Below are 15735 nucleotides of genomic sequence, written 5' to 3'. Positions count from 1 at the left end.
TAGGGCAACATTTTCCTCATGCAAAACAGCAATGAACTGTGCAGAAAATACCATAAAACTCAGGCCATGTTTCAATCAGATCAGCGCTAACAGACAAACTCATAGCTTAATATTGCTTTTATTTAGACGGTGTCGGAGGTGTAACTGCATTCGTGGACATTGCCATTGGATGCACTGAGTCACATTAGTAGAAATCCCATTCAGCCGTGTTACAAGTTTGAACACTGGAATGTGTGATATAATCTATACCTCGATTAGGCTGATATAAATCATTATTAATTAGTTGAATGATTTTCAATTTGAGTGTCATTATTTCTATATAGCCTACACTTTCTCCTTCTGAACTTGTAACGCGGGTGGGACATAAGGACGGGTGTGGTTTTCGTGACAATGACCACAAGCGCAGCCACTCACCGACTTAACAGCTTCAACGCAGTTACACCTCCGACATCGCCTAAACAAAGGCAATATTAAGCTATGTGTTTGTTGATTACCGTGGGTTAAAGCTAATCTGATTAAATCCTGGCCTCACTATATTCTCCAGTTCAATTTATGTTATAACTTTCCTTTAACAATGTCAAGGAGAAGAAGACTATTATTGAACTAGAGTTTAAGTACTGTAAATAGCATGAACATGCATTGCACGATGCAACTATTGAATATGTTATGGTTATTTTGATCACTGAACAAACTATTTTGCATGAGAGAAGGTCCTTAGAGGTAGATGTGGGCATGCAGAGAGAGAGTGAGATTGAGTGAAAGAGAGAGGTTGAGGGGGGTTAACCCTGGTTGTTGTGGCTGTCTTCCAGGGATGTGGGGATGTCTGGGTTAGGGCAGTAAGGGCACGTCCCTTGGCAGGATGAACTGGGTGACTATGATGGTGCTGCTGTGTCCATGGTCTGTTCCATACAGGCTATCCTAAAAAACCCAACGACGGGTCAGAGTCCTGAAGAGGGACATTCTGTCAGGGGGAAAGAAGAGTATGATTTAAGATGTGTATACACTACATAAACAGTACACACACTGTACACACTATATTCTATAGGTCCTGTCATCTATCAATGAAATGTATTTATAAAGCCCTTTTTTACATCAGCAGATGTCACAAAGTGCTTATACAGAAGCCCAGTCTAAAACCACAAACAGCAAGCAATGCAGATGTAGAAGCACGGTGGCTAGGAAAAACTCCCTTGAAAGGCAGGAACCTAGAAAGAAACCTAGAGAGGAACCAGGCTCTGAGGGGTGGCCAGTCCACTTCTGGCTGTGCAGGCTGGAGATTATAAGGGTACATGCAATTAAGGTCAGATCGTTCTTCAAAAAGATTTTCAAACATTCATAGATGACCAGCAAGGTCAAATAATAACCACAGTGATTATAGAGGGTGCAACGGGTTAGCACCTCAGGACTAAATGTCAGTTGGCCGAGCATTCCACACAGCAGGTGCAGTAGAGAGAGAGAGAGGGAGATGGGGAGAGAGAAAAAGAGAGAGGGGGGGTCATACCTTGAGCGCACTCTGTAGGATGCGGAGACGGTGCAGCTTTTCGCTGAGCAGTGGGTCGTTGACGCGGCGGACGAAGGAGCGTTTGTACTCAAGGCGGGCAGAGGGCCGGTGGTCTCCCATGGAGGACAGGTTGGCCCTTTCCAGGGCCCGGTACAGGTCCCCCAGAGAGTCAGCCTGGGGACGGCCCTCTCTCTCACGGCCTGAGGAAAAACAGAGTCACAATACATGGCATTCACCGGCTGGCACCACATTCAACATCAAAAACAGCAATATGCATGTGCATCAAGATCTCTCACTCCTGGAAGTTCAGAACAATACTGCATTTCCTCATAGGCAGGCAGAACACACACAGTAAGCTGCTACTGTGGAATGTCCCATGCTATCCTTTACATATACTGCCCTCTTATGGTGCTATTGCCACATAGCTCTTATCTTATCTGGCACCCCTTCAAATGAGTGGATTCGGCTATTTCTGCCACACCCGTTAATGACAGGTGTATAAAATTGAGCACACAGCCATGCAATCTCCGTAGACAAACATTGGTAGTAGAATGGCCCGTACTGAAGAGCTCAGTGACTTTCAACGTGGCACCGTCATAGGATGCCACCTTTCCAACAAGTCAGACTGTCAAGTTTCCAGAGGTGTCAACTGTAAGTCCTGTTATTGTGAAGTAGAAACGTCTATGAGCAACAACGGCTCAACCACAAAGTGGTAGACCACACAAGCTCACAGAACGGGACCGCCGAGTGCTGAAGCACGTAGCGTGTAAAAATCGTCTATCCTCGGTTGCAACACTCACTACAGAGTTCCAAACTGCCTCTAGAAGCAACGTCAGCAAAATAACTGTTCGTCGGGAGCTTCATGAAATGGGTTTTCATGTCCGAGCAGCTGCACACAAGCCTAAGATCACCATGTGCAATGCCAAGCGTCAGCTGGAGTGGTGTAAAGCTCGCCGCCATTGGACTCTGGAGCAGTTAAAACGCGTTCTTTGGAGTGATGAATCACGCTTCACAATCTGGCAGTCCAACGGACAAATCTGGGTTTGGCGGATGCTAGGATAACGCTAGATGCCCCAATGCATAGTGACAGCTGTAAAGTTTGGTGGAGGAGGAATAATGGTCTGTTTTTTCATGATTCGGGCTAGGCCCCTTAGTTCCAGTGAAGGGAAATCTTAACACTACAGCAGACAATGACATTCTAGACTATTCTGTGCTTCCAACTTTGTGGCAACAGTGCACAAAGCGAGGTCCATACAGAAATAGTTTGTCGAGATCGGTGTGGAAAAACTTGACTGGCCTGAACAGAGCCCTGACCTCACCCCATCAAACACCTTTGGGATGAATTGGAATGCTGACTGGGAGCCAGACCTAATCACCCAACATCAGTGCCTGACCTCATTAATGCTCTTTTGGCTGAATGGAAGCGAGTCCCAACAGCAATGTTCCAACATCTAGTTGAATGCCTTCCCAGAAGAGTAGAGGCTGTTGTAGCAGAAAAGGGAAGACGAAGTCCATATTAGTGCCCATGATTCTGAAATGAGATGTTCAACGAGCAGGTGTCCACATACTTTTGACCATGTAGTGTATGTTGACTCAAACTTAACCAAAGGTTTTGTGTCTGGTGGTTGTCATACTTTGCTGTGCATTTGCAATATATGTTTTAGGGGTCAGCAATACATTTGTTTTGGGGGTCAGTTGTGAAGCTGTGGGGCTGTGCCTCTTGAAGTGTATCATGCAGTATTTGCTGCGTGTTTTTGTGTTAGAGTCTATAGAGGGAGTAGTAGAGACAGTGAGTGATAGAGCGGCAGAGAAATTAGGACAGGAAAAAAGGCCCCTTGGGCATGTTTCTTTGTCCTCTTCAAAATTCAACGTTAACATGGGCTGAAAGGATTCTTCCTCGCCCCATCTCCCCAAACACTGCGGCGGGGCACAGCGATGTCTCTATCATGGCTGTGTGTGTGTGTGTGTGTGTGTGTGTGTGTGTGTGTGTGTGTGTGTGTGTGTGTGTGTGTGTGTGTGTGTGTGTGTGTGTGTGTGTGTGTGTGTGTGTGTGTGTGTGTGTGTGTGTGTGTGTGTGTGTGTGTGTGTGTGTGTGTGTGTGTGTGTGGAAGACATCGAGGAGGGGGCCGGGCTGCCAGGATGAATTAGTGTCAATTAGGACACTAAGATTTCCCCTCACTTTAGAATGGTGTCCTGGAGATCTGTAGGGATGGGGGATGGGGCTGGTCTAAATCTCAGACAATCAGCAATGTCTGTGACACAGACTGTGTCTGAACAATGCCTATAATTAGCAACATCATTCACCATTGGATACCAGGTTATAACCCTATAAGTAGTAATTTCCATGTAAGTATATAAAACTATTTTTACACATCAAGTTATCCTAGAATGTAACAGGGAGAGAGAGGTTAAGGTTGTTGTCACATCTCTTTCTTCTCTGTCTCATGGTGCCATGACTCTCTATTTCATGGTGTCATGGCTGTCACGTCTTTGTCCTGTGTCTCAGTCATGTCTTAGTAATGTCTCACCTGTGTCTCTGGCCAGCTGGTAGTGGTCGTGGTCCCTGTGGTCAGAGGCGCTGGCCGAGGCTGAGAGAATGGCATGGAGCCCACTGTCTCGGGGTAGGGTGAAGCTACGTGGTTTCCCCACAGCCTCTACAGGGACACTGGGGCTGAGTTGCAGGGGCAGTGGGCCATAGTGCTCCTGCAGCAGGCTGCGCTGGGCAGGGAGGGTTGACTGGCGGCGGTACTCCACAGACAGACCTCCTCCTCCAGGGGAACACAGCAGGGCCTCCTCCAGGGGCAGGGGCAGTGTCTGCAGGTAGTGTAGCCCCGTGCTGCCCAAGGGCGTCTCAATCAGGTCCTGCCACGAACGCCGTTGGCTGGAGGACTTCTGGCCAGGCGAGATGCCGCCTCCACTGCTGCTTCCCTCCTGTGGCTCGGGGTGGAACTCCTCATGAGAGGAGCGTGACTGGAAGGTCTCAGAGGAGGAGAGGCGGCCGTGTTTGGGCTCCAGGTATGGACTCATCTGGGACACCTACAGAGAACCAGACAGAGAGGTGTCATGGCATAGCATTGGTAATTAATGTATATACCTGAATATGTTTTTGTAAAGGGAAGAGACTCAGCTAGAGAGGTATATAATGGCATTGTAACAATAATGTAAATAACAGGAGGATTAGAAAAGAGGGAAGAGTCCAGATTAAAACTATGCACAGAGTAGCTTTTCACAGAAAGAGTGACTTACCGAGGGGGGCCCGGGGTAGGTATCGTAGGGGGGAGGAGGGCTGTCCTGTTTGGGCATGGTTGAAGGCATCTCCATGTCCTCATGGTCACTTTCACTCCAGTAGTCTGGTCATGATGACAAGGATGAAGCAGAGAAGAGGACACGTCACCATCAGAAAGAGACAATGTGGAGGATTTTCTAAAGTAGACGTAGGGCAAACGAAGCAGCTCTTAGCCTCTATTATTGTAAACTATATTAATGTGTATTCACGTATTCTCACCCTGGTCCTGTCGGATCCTCTCCTGCTCCGAGTAACCTGCCACTGCCATGGTCAGACGACTCAGCCACCTGTGAGGGAACAACATTAATGACCCCATTCCAAATCTCACACACCACACACCATTCTGTTATCTCCTGCTGTTTTTGCATCTCACATCAGCTCACCTGGTCATCTGCCTAGCCCTATTTGTCAAAACCTTTCAGTTTTTCTCACCTCCTTGTCTCTGCTTGTCTCCCCTCCGTGTTAGCTACAGTAATAATGTCTGACAGTGACTCTCACCTGTTCATGTCATCTGCATTGTCTGCTGCAAAGTAGAAACTCTTGATCTTTGGATGGCAGGCCTTGAAAGCACTGGAACACAGAAACATGCGGTCAGGGACAGATTATACCATACGGTAAATAGTGCTGAGCGGTTAGTGCTTTTTGAGGTCGGTTAGGTTCGGTTAAATAATCACGGTTTTTGGTTTCGATAAGTTTTTCATACATTATGAAATACATTATGAAATACAGCTTTTTAATGGACATTCCAAAGCCAAAAATAGTGAGCATTTAATTGCCAAAACATTTAAAATATTCCATTGTCTCTGTCACGTCCACATTGGGTAGACACCAATAGAAAAATAGGAAATTACTATGAAATAATAAATATTTCAGTTATGTGTATTACTTTGTTTGATTTGATGACTTTATTATTTTTCATTTCTTCAAGTCATCTCATCTCTGCTCAGGCACTAGAAGCCAAACCTAACTTTATCTGTGTGCTCCCCATACTGTACTGTCTTCAGTCATCCTATTTAGCTAGCCAGCCTAAGTAGCCTATGCTGCAGAACTGTCTGACAAAATTATTTGACTAGTTCTTCAACGTAGATAAGATATACTTTCACGAACTGTCTCTGTCCCTCTCGTCGTTGTGTTGTGAACATTCCTCTCTCATGTGGTCTGTGTTTATCTAACCCAGGGTTGCCAGGTCAAGCAAAAAATGTCAAGCCCAATGACATCTCTAAACCCACCCAAAAGACCTGAAAACGAGCCTCATTTTTCTATATACAATAAAGCCTTTTTCCATAACGTTATCGAGCCAATTAAGAAGGAATATCAGTGTATCTTGTAATGACATTAGAAGCAAAATTTGTGTTTCCTCCAAATATTAATTATTTTAGTTTCCATTCTATAGTTTCTATACTATGCATTGTGCATGTAACATGAACAATTATGAAAGTGTTTTTGTTTTGTGAGGGGTGTGATTTGAGAAGCTATAAGAGATAATTGTTTTCCATGAACTTTGCACAGTGAGTAGTCACCGCCCTGAAGTGAGGTCAAGGAGCATGCCAGCCTGCCGGAACCACCCCTTTCTAGCAAAAGGTATAAATGATGGGTTAAAAAACCCCACATTGGACCAGAAAAGCATGAAGCTGCAGCTGCGCATTTAAAGTGATTTGAACTTTGAATCTCAACACGAGGTGGAGACGATAAACTCACCTCCCAGACAATCATTGGTACGAGTGATTAGCTGTTCTAAGTAAAGTGTCTTAGAAAGAGAATTTAAGTAGGATAATCCTGTTACTCTGCTCAAACCATCGATACAGCTGGCTAGCCTATCTTCAAAGAAGCCTCTTCAAGAGTGAATGGAAGGAAAGTCCACTCTGTAGTTCTGTTCAGGACTACACGACAAGTTACCGGATACCGAACAACTTCAAAGAAGGACAACAGTAGAAGACTTGTTGGAACCATTTCGGACAATCAGAGCCTTACAAGTGTGCTGCGAAAAGGCCCAACGCCCTTTCCAAGGCTGCCCTGTTTACCCGAGAGATCCCCGGGTGAACCCAGGCATTTCACGTAAATACATTCATGATTTCTTGCTCAAAGTGGGCAGCTGTTCGTGTGCAAAGTATTTGGTTACTGTAGGTGAGAGTAGTTTCTGAATGTACCAATGTTAAGTGCCTCTGTCCCTCTCTCTCTCCATCTCCATCTCTTCTTTAACTAGTTAAAGAGCGCTCTCGTGTTGCCCCAGATCCAAATCAGTTAATTGTTACATGATTCATTTAAAATCGGGTAACAATTAAAGATAATTAGTTAATTTGATAAATAACAGTCTTCAGATTAATATTAAAGTCAAGTCACGACAATATGTACAGTAACAGTCAAAAGTCTGGACACACCTTCTCATTCAAGGGTTTTTCTTTATATTTACTATTTTATACATTGTAGAATAATAGTGAAGACATCAAAACCATGAAATAACACATATGAAATCATGTAGTAAAAAAAAGTGTTAAACAAATCAAAATATATTTTGCCTTGAAGACAGCTTTGCACACTCTTGGCATTCTCTCAACCAGCTTCACCTGGAATGCTTTTCCAACAGTCTTGAAGGAGTTCCCACATATGCTGGGCACTTGTTGGCTGCTTTTCCTTCACTCTGCGGTCCAACTCAATCCAAACCATCTCAACTTGGTTGAGGTCGGGTGATTGTGGAGGCCAGGTCATCTGATGCAGCACTTCATCACTCTTCTTCTTGGTCAAATAACCCATACACAGTCTGGAGGTGTGTTGGGTCATTGTCCTGTTGAAAAACAAATGATAGTCCCACTAATCGCAAACCAGATGGGATGGCATATCGCTGCAGAATGATGTGGTAGCCATGCTGGTTAAGTGTTACTTGCATTTTAAATTAATCACAGACATTGTCACCAGCAAAGCAACCCCACACCATCAAACCTCCTCCTCCATGCTTCACGGTTGGAACCACACATGCAGAGATCATCTGTTCACCTACACTGCGTCTCACAAAGACACAACCAAACATTTCAAATTTGGACTCATCAGATCAAAGGACAGATTTCCACTGGTCTAATGTCCATTGCTTGTGTTTCTTGGCCCAAGCAAGTCTGTTCGTCTTATTTGTGTCCTTTAGTAGTGGTTTCTTTGCAGCAATTTGACCATAAAGGCCTGATTCTTGCAGTCTCCTCTGAACAGTTGATGTTGGGATGTGTCTGTTACCTGAACTCTCTGAGGCATATATTTGGGCTGCAATTTCTGAGGCTGGTAACTCTAATGAACTTATCCTCTGCAGCAGAGGTAATTCTGTCTTCCTTTCTGTGGCGGTCGTCATTAGAGCCAGCTTCATCATAGCGCTTGATGGTTTTTGCGACTGCACTTGAAGAAACTTTCAAAGTTCTTGAAATGTTCCGCATTGACTGACCTTCATGTTTGAAGTAATGACAGACTGTTGTTTCTCTTTGCTTATTTGAGCTGTTCTTGCCATAATATGGACTTGGTATTTTACCAATAGGGCTATCTTCTGTATACCATCTTTACCTTGTCACAACACAACTGATTGGCTCAAACGCATTAAGAAGGAAAGAAATTCCAGAAATTAACTAATTAATTAAGGCACACCTGTTAATTGAAATGCATTCCAGGTGACTACCTCATGAAGCTGGTTGAGAGAATGCCAGAGTGTGCAAAGCTGTCATCAAGGCAAAGAGTGGCTACTTTGAAGAATCTCAAATATAAAATGTATTTTGATTTGTTTAGCACTTTTTTGGTTACTACATGATTCCATATGTGTTATTTCATAGTGTTGATGTCTTCACGATTATTCTACAATGTAGAAAATAGTAAAAATATAGACAAACCCTTGAATGAGTAGGTGTGTCCAAACTTTTGACTGGTACTGTATATGTATATCAATTCAAAATGCTTGTCAACAACAGCCAGTGTTTATTGTTTTGTATTTGATTTACCTGTTTTACCTCAAAGCTCATCAATAAGCTAAGGACCCTGGGACTAAACACCTCCCTCTGCAACTGGATCCAGGACTTCCTGGCGGGCCGCCCGCAGGTGTAAGAGTAGGTAACAGCACATCTGTCACACTGATCCTCAACACAGGGGCCCCTCAGGGGGGCGTTCTCAGTCTCCTCCTGTACACCCTGTTCACTCATGACTGAACGGCCAGGCACAACTCCAACACCATCATTAAGTTTGCCGATGACACATCAGTGGTAGGCCTGATCACCGACAACGACGAGACAACATATAGGGAGGAGGTCAGAGACCGGGACAACAACCTCTCCCTCAACGTGATCAATATAAAGGAGATGATTGTGGACTACAGGAAAAAGAGGACCGAGCACGCCCCCATTCTCATCAACGGGGTTGCAGTGGAGCAGGTTGAGAGCTTCAAGTTCCTTGGTGTCCACATCACCAACAAACTAACATGGTCCAAGCATACCAAGACAGTCGTGAAGAGGGCACGACAAAACCTATTCCTCCTCAGGAGACTGAAAAGATTTGGCATGGGTCCTCAGATCCTCAAAAGGTTATACAGCTGCACCATTGAGAGCATCATGACTGGTAGCATCATGGCCTGGTATGGCAACTGCTCGGCCTCCAACCGCAAGGCACTACAGAGGGTAGTGCGAACGGCCCAGTACATCACTGGGGCCAAGCTTCTTGCCATCCAGGACCTCTATACCAGGCGGTGTCAAAGGAAGGCCCTAAAAATTGTCAAAGACTCCAGCCACCCTAGTCATAGACTGTTCTCTCTGCTACCGCACGGCAAGCGGTACCGGAGCGCCAAGTCTAGTTCCAAGAGGCTTCTGAACAGCTTCTACCACCAAGCCATAAGACTCCTGAACACCTAATCAAATGGATAACCAGACTATTTGCATTGCCCCCCCCCCCCCTTCCCCCTCTTTTACACCGCTACTACTCTTTGTTGCATAGTCACTTTAATAACTCTACCTTCATGTACATATTACCTCAACTAACAACATTGACTCTGTACCGGTACCCCCCTGTATATAGTCTCGCTATTGTTATTTTACTGCTGCTCTTTAATTACTTGTTACTTTTATTTCTTATTCTTATCCGTATTTTTTAAAACTGCATTGTTGGTTAGGTGCTCGTAAGTAAGCATTTCACCTGTTCTATTCGGCGCATGTGACTAATACAATTTGATTTGATTTGAATGAGTAAACTTTTGACTGTTACTGTATATGTATATGAATTGAAAATGCTTGTCAACCACAGCCAGTGTTTTTTTTTTTGAAATTGTTTTACCTGTAGCCTAATCCAGGGGCGCAACTTTGGTTTTAGAAGTGAGGGGGACATAATCATATATATAATTTTTTATCCAGTCAGATAAACACTCCAAACAGGCTACCCGACCGCTCGGAGGCATCCGCATGGTCCTAAAGCACACCGTTGCCTCGTTTTGTATCACATTCTAATTATAAAACAGGGGTGACGAAAATGCAATTTCAGAATGTGGGGGGACATGTCCCCAGTGAAAGGTGCACCCCTGGCCTAATCTGACTACTGTTACCGTCAATCTAATGCATTCATAATAACACAAGTCTACAACAACAATACAATGAAGTCATAGGCTATTTATTCAATTGGTTTGCCAGCTAGGTAGGCTAAACAAGTGACACAAATTGATTTGCAATAACTCGTCATTTCAACATATTTATTTTATTAAATGGTAGCCTACAATGGCATATACATTAATAGGCTACTTGATAGCCAACATAGGCAAATGTATAATTCTCCACATTAGCCTAATGTCAGTTTCATTGAGGACTTTTCCCCATAAAAACAACTATGTGAGGGAGTTCCATAACTTGCATTTCAAATTTCCACTCGGGCAGCCCCTGAGACCCAAGAACTGCGCATGCATAAAGCACTTCGCTTGATACCGTTTTATTTAAGCAGTCAACATTAGAATGCAGTTTAAACCACCTCTGAGCGAATTTATGTAATGCGCTCTAGTGTGCCTAAAGTAATTTTCCAGTGCTTTATCTCCATTATTTATTGATGTGCATTAGTTCTAGTGTAATAATATGTTTTCTGGAAAAAAGGGTTGGAAATAGGTGTCTCCATAATGACAATCTAAATAGCCTACCTACAACTGGGAAAAAGTTGTCACAATGTGCACGCGTGCTGCTCTCTCTCCTCTCGCTCACGTGACACAGCCAATAAATGTAGTGCTCTCTCAACACACACGCACACACTCCTCCGGCCCTCCACGCCACTCACTCATTCAGCAACAGACTGCCTGACTGTCAGCAGCAGGTCACAGTAAAATATATATTTTTTAAAGAAAAATGTCATTCGGCTGCGGTGCAACATAAAAATAGCCCAAAAACCTGCAACCCGCGGCCAATACATTGTTGATAACAATACATTGTTATCAAAGTAGTCCAATTTATCTGGAAACCCACGAACATGCAACACTGATCTAACCTTTCTTTTTTCTATCCAGTTAAATAAACACTCCAAACAGCCTACCCGACCTCTCGGGAGCGTCCGCAAAATCCTAAAGCACACCGTTGCCTCATTTTGTATCACATTCCAATGATAAAACTGGGGGGGAACATAAATGCAATTTCAGAATGAAAGTTGCGCCCCTGCGTAAAAGTGTGTCCATCCAGAGATCTGTATATAATGGCGAGATGCTATTGTCTCCGTCCTAACCATGGGAGTCGTTGTCCCAAAGGCAGGAAGGCAGGCGACACATTTAAATCCAAAATAAGCCCATAGAAACGCATTTTGGACAGATTTTGACGAGAGTAAAACCTCTCGCTTCGCCTCTTCCCCTCTGATCCATCTCTGTCCAAAAAAGAAAAAACTGGCGCAATGGATTATAGGATTATAGTTAATTACCACGTTTCTGAGCTAAACTAGGTTGAATATTTGCGAACTACAACTCCCTTTAGCCCAGCGTTCCATATAGTTCTTGACTTGATTTCTGTTTTGAAAGATTTCTCTAGAGAAACGTCACGCTGGGCTCACAAAAAACAAACTAAATGGAATTCAAGTAATTGAACCGACGTCGGTCAATTAGTTGTTTAATAACAACAACAAAAAATGAAATGTCGGTTAGTCGCTCAGCACTAACTGTAAGTATTCTGGGGCACAAACACAGGTTTCATATACTGAACATATATTGTATTTAAAGACTCACACACTGCATTCTAAATAGATTCAAACAAACACATGCCAAGGTTCACACAGACAAACAGACTACAAGACTCACATATTAATTTATTGTATACAAACACAAAGGCATGTACTCACTACTTCCTACGGCACTCAGATGCACGATCAATCTTGAATTCTGGGAGACTAACAAAGCCCTCTGCCTTTTCATCCTGAGGGAGGAAAAAACATAATATCATACACTGTTCTGAGTCTGACAAACATTACTTTTCTGAGTTACAAAAAATATAGAGGGATGGTTAACATTTTCACAAGATAATCAAGAGAGGATGCAGAGAGGGAGTCACAGTACAACAAATTAGCAAGTTTGTCAGTATCACTCACACACTCACCTCCTCATTCATGTACCAGTATAGGCAGGTATCTTTCAGGATGAACCAGTATTTCTTCCACTTCTGGGAGAAGTAGCTTTTAGCATCCTTCTTTTTCCACAGCCAGCCCTCACAGTCCCCCCGCCCCAGGTCCTTACAGGAGATACGCCTCTTACTGATGGAGGACAAAGAGTCACCAGCTGTAGGGAGGAGAGAGGAGTATCGATGAAACAACTGTATTGGGTGGTCTGCATCAGATTACATTTAAGGTATGTAGTGTATATTTGAAACTGTACATGCGTTGTGGACTGTAGGTTTTGAATAACTGACCTTTACTCTTCTTCCTAGACCTTGAGCGCAGCGAGGATCGTTCAAACATCTACAAAATAACACACAGGAAAATTAGAGATATCAAACCACTGTGCTCAGACCTCTATATATCTAATCATAATCACAACAAAAAAAAGCGTCAGTGTTGTCTCAGGGCCCTGGGACCAATGGGACTTACATGGTAGAGGGAGGCGGAGTCAGAGCCGGACGTGGAGACTTCCATCTGGAGGGCTGGGAGGAGGGCGTAGTGGGCGGGGCTGCCCTTGTCACTCTTCTTCCTGCTGCGTCCTGTCAGGTACTCCTCTGGCATGGCCTTGTCCTCACTCTGATTCACATAGCACAGCAGGGAGTTCTCTACGAGAGCAGGGGAGGCCAGCAATTAGATCACTTTGTCTAACGCCATTTGATTATATCGGCCTACTATGTGTAAATCATTTCTACCTATTGAATAGTCATTGTGCTGTTACTTTGTTACTACAAACTTTAAACAACAGTGAAAAACAAGCCAAAAGCCAATTCTAGAGATTGTGTAATGATTGCTTGGATGAAAAGGGACAGTTGTGTGACTTGTGGACTTAGTCATGTCATTAGGGCCTTGAGGCTACAGCAAGGCCCCTGATGAACATCCTCCATCTGACTCTTATAGGCTAGTTTTGAGAGCCATGTCATTGGGCAGTGTAATTTATGTTTTGTGTAATCCTGTGGTGTGTCCAGGCATTCAGCTTTAGGGCTCTGAGGCTTTACTCGGTCTTGTCATTCAGACAAATGCCTAGGCTTCACTCAAACCCCATTATTGTACTGAACCAACAGAGACATTTCTAAAGGATTGTCATTATTCTGATATTTGCAAGACATCTTCCCAAACAATTGAAAGAAATGTTGCCTTTAGGCAATACGTCAAGATACTGCCTCTTGCCAAATATACGGATAATACAGCACCCTCACTGAAGCTGAAAAGCCCAGGGGGAAAATAAACTGACTGCCATTGGGAATTAAAAACACAACATCACAGTGGCTGCCTCTCAGACTGAACCAAGGCCATTCGCTCTCTTCCTACTCTGCTTGCCACCAGGCCTGGCAGCAATCAATCAAACCAAGCAAATCTTAGGAAGAGCCTGGTTACAGTTGCCAAGGCAACGACATACCTTCAAGACCCAAAAGCAAAGAGAGAGAGAGGCAGAGAGTCACTGAGAGAAATGGGTGAGATTGAAAGAGAAAGAGAGTAGGAGGGACTAACAAAGATACACAGAAAGAAGAGACCGGAAAAGAGGGACAGATAGAGAGGAGGATAGCTAATTCAGCATCATATCTATTATGCACTGAGCCCTGCCTGGCTGCTCAGCTTCCTAGTCCCTTGGCTAAGACATCTGAGATGGGGAGGCAGAAAACCCAATTATGAGAGATATCCACCCACTCACCTCTGCTGCTATAGCTCTCTCTTACTGTCTCCCCTCTCTTTTTATCTCTCCCTTTCTCTCCATCCCGGCCTCCCACTCACCTCTCCTGCTCTCTCTCTTCAGCTTGGCCGGGTCTTCATAGTCTCCCACCCAGTTATATTCCACTGGCATGGAGATGGGCCTAAGCCTGCCTGGAGCACGCAGCACAGATAACACACAACATTACAGACCTAGCCAGGAAAATCTAAGAGCTACAAACAGCCTATATTAACAATACAGTGACACAAACATCACAAACACAGCAGGCATTGTATACAGATGTAGGATCGTTCATTTTGCTACAGCAGGAAAATAATCCTGCAGCAACAGGAAATGTGAATTATTATGTGTATTATAATTAATGAGCATTTTTGTAGGGGTTGATACATTTTTTGTTAGGGCAAATCAAGTCTGAAATGGTCAAAGTGGAGATTACAAACTTTAGAAGCATTTTTAAAACAGAAATACACTACAAGTTTGCATTTCCTGCCTTGCAGGAAAATTTTCGCAGCAACAAAAGAGTGATCAAATCTGTAGGAAGTGCACCACATGCATCTCTCATACAAACCAACAGGCTTGGACTGGGTCATATCATACAGTATATGGGGGACTGACATCCCTCATGCAAATATGCGGTTTGGACTGGGTCATACCATAAGTGGGGGTGCAGTCCCTGCGTACAGGTGGAGGCCCGTGGTTCTGGTCGTATTCGTAGCAGTACAGAACGGCATCCTCCTCCACCAGAGGGAAACGTCGGCGACACTCCTGATCCAGGAAGGAGTTGGGGGACTCAGAGCCCTTGGCCACCGGGATGTCAGTTTGGAGGTCGTCGTCACCTGATAGATTTCCCTTGTCGTCTCTGCAGCACAGATCATGGAGAGAGTCTGTTCGCCTATGGAGCATCGACTGCATGGGTAAACTTCAACAAAGTCATATACTACAAGGCACATAAATCCCCCCACAAAAGGGAACAAACTGACTAAATTCACAGAGTGAAGTAATTACACAGGTAAACCACTACACTATTTCACTGCAGATAATAACATAAAACATAATCAAAGTACATTATACAGTGACTACACTGTGTAATCCCTAAGGTAAGGCATACAGTATAAACAGTGACTACATAGTGTAATCCCTAAGGTAAGGCATACAGTATGAACAGTGACTACACTGTGTAATCCCCAAGGTAAGGCATACAGTATAAACAGTGACTACACTGTGTAATCCCTAAGGTAAGGCATACAGTATGAACAGTGACTACACTGTGTAATCCCCAAGGTAAGGCATACAGTATAAACAGTGACTACACTGTGTAATCCCTAAAGTAAGGCATGCAGTATGAACAGTGACTACACTGTGTAATCCTTCAAGTAAGGCATACAGTATAAACAGTGACTACACTGTGTAATCCCTAAAGTAAGGCATACAGTATGTCAAAGTGAGGCAGCTTGTGTGTGTACCTGGGGGTGTATGGTTCCTCAGGGGGCGGGGGGATGAAAAGGTCCTGCAGGGCACAGCTGTCCCTCCTGGAAGGGGTGCTCAGGGTACTGGTGGGTGTGGCCACACTGCTGCTGGGGCTCTGAGGGATGATGGGCTGTGAGGAGAGAGAAACCTAGTCAGTTGCACAACTGAATGCATTCAACT

General features: G+C 44.2%; 1 protein-coding gene across 7 annotated transcripts in view; it reads right to left on the bottom strand.

The window, feature by feature from the left end:
• Nucleotides 1-517: 517 nt before the first annotated feature.
• LOC139537335 (connector enhancer of kinase suppressor of ras 2-like) overlaps nt 518-15735 on the bottom strand; it is a 41797-nt gene continuing 26579 nt past the window's right edge. For 2 of the 7 annotated variants that reach the window (XM_071338522.1, XM_071338524.1), the window contains exons 10-22: nt 15552-15685; nt 14742-14980; nt 14151-14240; nt 12831-13006; nt 12653-12701; nt 12344-12522; nt 12090-12163; nt 5286-5357; nt 5007-5074; nt 4748-4851; nt 4030-4537; nt 1502-1701; nt 518-961 (exon numbers count right to left, since the gene is read on the bottom strand). In XM_071338522.1, the coding sequence (XP_071194623.1) occupies nt 914-961; nt 1502-1701; nt 4030-4537; nt 4748-4851; nt 5007-5074; nt 5286-5357; nt 12090-12163; nt 12344-12522; nt 12653-12701; nt 12831-13006; nt 14151-14240; nt 14742-14980; nt 15552-15685 (1941 nt within the window). In that variant the 3' untranslated portion in view covers nt 518-913. The remainder of the gene's footprint in view (nt 962-1501; nt 1702-4029; nt 4538-4747; nt 4852-5006; nt 5075-5285; nt 5358-12089; nt 12164-12343; nt 12523-12652; nt 12702-12830; nt 13007-14150; nt 14241-14741; nt 14981-15551; nt 15686-15735) is intronic. The other 5 variants (XM_071338525.1, XM_071338526.1, XM_071338528.1 and 2 more) reach the window with 3 other exon arrangements.

Source organism: Salvelinus alpinus, chromosome 13, assembly GCF_045679555.1.
Source record: "Salvelinus alpinus chromosome 13, SLU_Salpinus.1, whole genome shotgun sequence".
NCBI classification, from domain to species: Eukaryota; Metazoa; Chordata; class Actinopteri; order Salmoniformes; family Salmonidae; genus Salvelinus; species Salvelinus alpinus.
This window is presented reverse-complemented; position numbering and strand designations above follow the sequence as displayed.